Raw genomic sequence first — 4,223 nt, forward strand, 5'->3', positions numbered from 1 at the left:
TTTTTTTTTTTTTTTTTTTTCCAACCGGTGCTGTGCTCTGTTCTCTAGCTGCTTGTGCCATCACCATACACGTATATACCCAGTGTGAGATCTGGAAGTAAAATTGTGACCTTGTTTAGGGAAAACTCTGACTTGCCAAGTCTCTGCATGTGTGTTCCACACTTGAACCTTTGATGGAAAACCTAATGAAAAAGAAAAATGTATTGTGTTTTCTTTTTTTTTTTGTCTTAGCATAAAATCATGCAGCTGTGTTGCGGTTAAGCAATAAACGATATATTTCTGTTCTTTTTGCAAGACAAATAAAAAGGTAAATGTATTAGAAAGTCAGATGCCTCTTGAGAAATATTCGGGTCTCTTCAGGACGTGATGATGCCAAACAATRAAGTCTCAGTTTGAAGAAGAAATCGCTTTGCTCATATGATATTTGTAAAGCAAAGCCGTTTATTTGATGTGAGGAAGAGAAAAGGTGCTTTCTTTCTGCAGTTTTAGCTACTCGCGCACCTGCATTCTGCTCCCTTACTGAGAATCGGACTGTTTCCATGACGATTTGAGCACACGTCTACAGACGTTATACAGACKAACCGAATACCATCTGATCTTTAAAAAAAAAAAAAAATGTAAGAGAGCCAAAAAAAAAACCCACGATGTCAAGAAGTTGTAAATCTGTCTCTGATGTATTTGGTAATGAGCTTCTTAATTGGAGAAGCTCAGTTAACTGTAATTTCACCGAAAGCTGTGACACCGTCCGAAACTGGTCATTATACAAGCTGACTGATCTGTGGGGATGAGCTGGAACAAGCAGGGCCTATAAAACCTTTCTCGCCCTGTCGTCCATAAATGTAATTTATGCGCCACACTCGAGTTGTTTTATGGAGGGTTGTTGGCCCACTAATCGCGCTAATTAGATTTTAATTGTTGACTGAAGTGCTGCCTTTCCATCTGGAATAACGAGCTCGGAAGAGGAACTGAGACGGCTTTGCAGGAAGAAACCTGAAAATGAAGCTAGACTTCTGGTTTGACTTCAAAAATGTAGGGCTTGATTTATAGATTTATGCCATGTTTAGACTATCTGATGTATAGATTAGGTAATAATGCTGTTATGGAGAAGTAGTAGTTTTATATTTGGAGTGTTTGTTAACGATACCGTTTGTCTCTGCCTCCTCAGGTCAGGTGTATCAGCAGTACCAGGCTCCAGGTGGATACCCTCCTCAGCAGCCAGGTGCGCCACCGCAGCAGCAGTACGCCATGCAGTATCCCGGTAAGACGGAAACTGGGCAGGATTATAGGGGAAAATGCTTCTGTATTCATCTAAATTAGAAATAATCTGGCAGTAGAAGCTTCAAGTTTCTGCTCAAATGCTACAATTATTCCTCACATAATCTATTGTGTGAGGAGCTTTTTCCTGGAGAGCAGGAACCACCTTTAAAAGACTGTTCAATTATAATTACAATCAAATAGAACAAATAACAAGAGCAGCTAGTATGAAGGGATTTCAAAATATCATTCAGGAAAATTTGTTTTAGAAAAATCATTCAAGCATCAGCTTCTAAATAATCAAAAATGCATTCATGTTTTTAAATTAATATATTTGTATTGGCAAATGTTTTTGTTGTTGTTTGTTTGGATCCCCACTAGCCGTTGCCGTGATGACTACTCTTCCTGGGGCCCACATTATAAAAAAACCCCCCAAAACAACAGATATTCACACTTAATATAACATTAGTGGCATAGCATATTGATTAATAAATTTACWATTTTAACACTTTATGTCATAAAATAATTAAACAGGGCTCTGACTGAAAACTGGCAATTGTTACATTTGAAACAGATGGAGGGGAGTTCCATGTTTTTGTTTTTCTAAAAATAAGTTTTATTTTTGTCCAGAATTCCATTTAAAAATGTGTTTTTGTTTTATTTGGGTGTGATTTCCTTTTTTATAATTGCTAATTTGCACAAATGATTAACCATGTGATCATCCATGTGTGTGAATTGTTTTTCTTTCTCTTACCATCCACCTGCCAGGCTAAGTCTGGCATATTTCCATGGYTGTTTTGATGTTGACCAATAAATTTCACAATATGTCCTCCTACTTCTCAGCTGGATACAGTTCTCAGCCTGGAGCCCCTCAGCCTGGCCCYCCACAGCCTCAGCAGCAGTTTCAGAACTACCCTCCGCCCTCCTCCCAGGCTCCTGGTCCCGGTCCGAGCCCAACTCCTGGCTTCCAGACCGGCCAGCAGCAGCAGCCGCCTCATCAGCCTCAGGGAGCTCAGCAGTATCCACCCGGAGCCTTCCCTCCCCAAAACTATACCTCCCAGGGCTCCCAGCCTGCCAACTACAGCATGCCACCGAGCTCCCAGCCTGGCTCAGGGTTTCAACCCCGCCCGGGCTTCACCCCGCCGCCAGGCACTGCCGTCACTCCTCCACCCGGTGCCGCTAATCCCTACGCCCGCAACCGCCCACATTACGGTCAGGCCTACACTCAGCCGGGACCTGGGTACCGGTAAAAGAGGGCAGTAGCAGGAGGTAATAATCCCTCGCCCCATGCCCCCCYTCGYCCCCATTATGTGGCTCCAACTGTTTAAGGTGTGTGCAGAAAAAAAGGTCTACTGCTCTACAAATATCAAGTCCAAATATAAGGAAAACAGGCAACCCCTCCCTCCCTGTCTGATGGTTAGTGTTCGTACACACCTCTCTCTGTTCTGGTCCTGATGTTTGCTCCTCACCTTATTCCCCCCCCCCCATATGTTCTCCTGCCACCTCCACCGGCTGTTCTGCCCTCCTGTGTCTGTCGTCGTAACAACGGACCCAGTCTGTACGCGCACACCTGGGAGACCAAAACATGCTGTTGCACAAACTGTTCTTCGTCCTTTTCATGATAAGGTGTTGTTTTGCGAGTGGGATCAGAATTTGTGATAAAATTCTTCAACAGCTTTGAGTTTACTCTGTGTAGGACACTACAACAAAAGTTAGCCCCGTTTCTTTTTGTTTTTGTTTTTTTGATTAACTTCACCACCATGTTGGTATTAATAATGTGTCTGCCCCATGTTGGGAACACTATAGCTACAGGTTTAGGTAATGAAGGCTTCTGTTGTTTAGTTTCTTACCATCGGTCACCTCCAGCACAGCTTGTATTCCTTTCTTTTCTTCTCACTGGTTTTTACTAATGTATATCAAATCAAATTCCTCTCTCAAATGAGATTAGTTGTTTATGTATAAATGTTAACTCTTCTTCTTCTTTTTTTTTTTTCTTGAATCTAATAAAGAATTGAGACCCAGTTTGAGTCGTTTGTCTTTTCTTAATGTTGTGCAGCTTTTTATTCAGTGTTTTTCTTAATCTTTTACTGTGGTTTCTGAGTTCACGTCTGTTAAGTATGGTTTGGACCGTTCCCTCTCCGCACCCTGCTTTGGAAAAACTGCAGTAATGCTGCTTATTTCTGCTTTGTTTTTCCTGCCTGTGGGTTGTGCTTGGCTGGGACTTGTGACATGGGAATATGTGGTTTGGTCTACCATGTGAAACCGTCTGAATACAGTTATTAATAATTTGGTAAAGCRTAAGCGTTGAAATCTCTTAGGAGCTGCTAGCTAAGCGTCCTTCATGTGCTCCGTCACGCACTGAAAAAAATGTAAAGTTCTTCAACTTGGCGGGCTTTCTCTACACACCTATTTTTGCTATTTTGTTACACATTTAAATCTTTATCATAACTTTCAGAAGTTCTGATGAACCCTGAAGAGTAAAGGGCAACTATTAAAAATACAAAATTAACTATTTTTGTGATCTTAGCTGATATTRCTGTAGCCTGTTTCACCCTGGAGACATTAACAAAAACAAAAAAAACACCTGAAGCATTTTCTAATAAGCCCATTTTAATTGTAATGTTGCATTTCAAAAATAAAAACAGTCAAAAATATGGTGGTTTGGGATGAACAACCTTTTAATCTCAATTGGATTCAAGTTAGGACTTTGACTAGKCCATCCCAAAGTCTTGATGCTCTGAAACACTTTAGTGTGAGAAACCTAACAAAAAAGAAATAAAGGAAATTTGGAAGTGGGCAAGCACTTTTTCACACCACTGTCTGTTTCCTCCCCTTTAAATGCCATTTACAGATCCTCTGATAAATACAAGAAACAATAACTCTTAGTTCTCTGTTCATGTCTGCTAGTTTGGAGCTGAAATAAATGTATCAGTTTTATTTAAAATGTAAGTAGTTGGGGTAAATAACTC

At 40.8% G+C, this 4,223-nt stretch overlaps 1 protein-coding gene across 3 annotated transcripts in view; it reads left to right on the top strand.

The window, feature by feature from the left end:
* tfg (trafficking from ER to golgi regulator) overlaps nucleotides 1-3,276 on the top strand; it is a 13,598-nt gene extending 10,322 nt beyond the window's left edge. For all 3 annotated transcript variants that reach the window (XM_008433957.2, XM_008433949.2, XM_017303577.1), the window contains exons 7-8: nucleotides 1,166-1,258; nucleotides 2,098-3,276. In XM_008433957.2, the coding sequence (XP_008432179.1) occupies nucleotides 1,166-1,258; nucleotides 2,098-2,504 (500 nt within the window). In that variant the 3' untranslated portion in view covers nucleotides 2,505-3,276. The remainder of the gene's footprint in view (nucleotides 1-1,165; nucleotides 1,259-2,097) is intronic.
* The last annotated feature ends 947 nt before the right edge of the window (nucleotides 3,277-4,223 follow it).

Source organism: Poecilia reticulata, linkage group LG2 (genome assembly GCF_000633615.1).
Source record: "Poecilia reticulata strain Guanapo linkage group LG2, Guppy_female_1.0+MT, whole genome shotgun sequence".
In the NCBI taxonomy this organism is placed as follows: domain Eukaryota; kingdom Metazoa; phylum Chordata; class Actinopteri; order Cyprinodontiformes; family Poeciliidae; genus Poecilia; species Poecilia reticulata.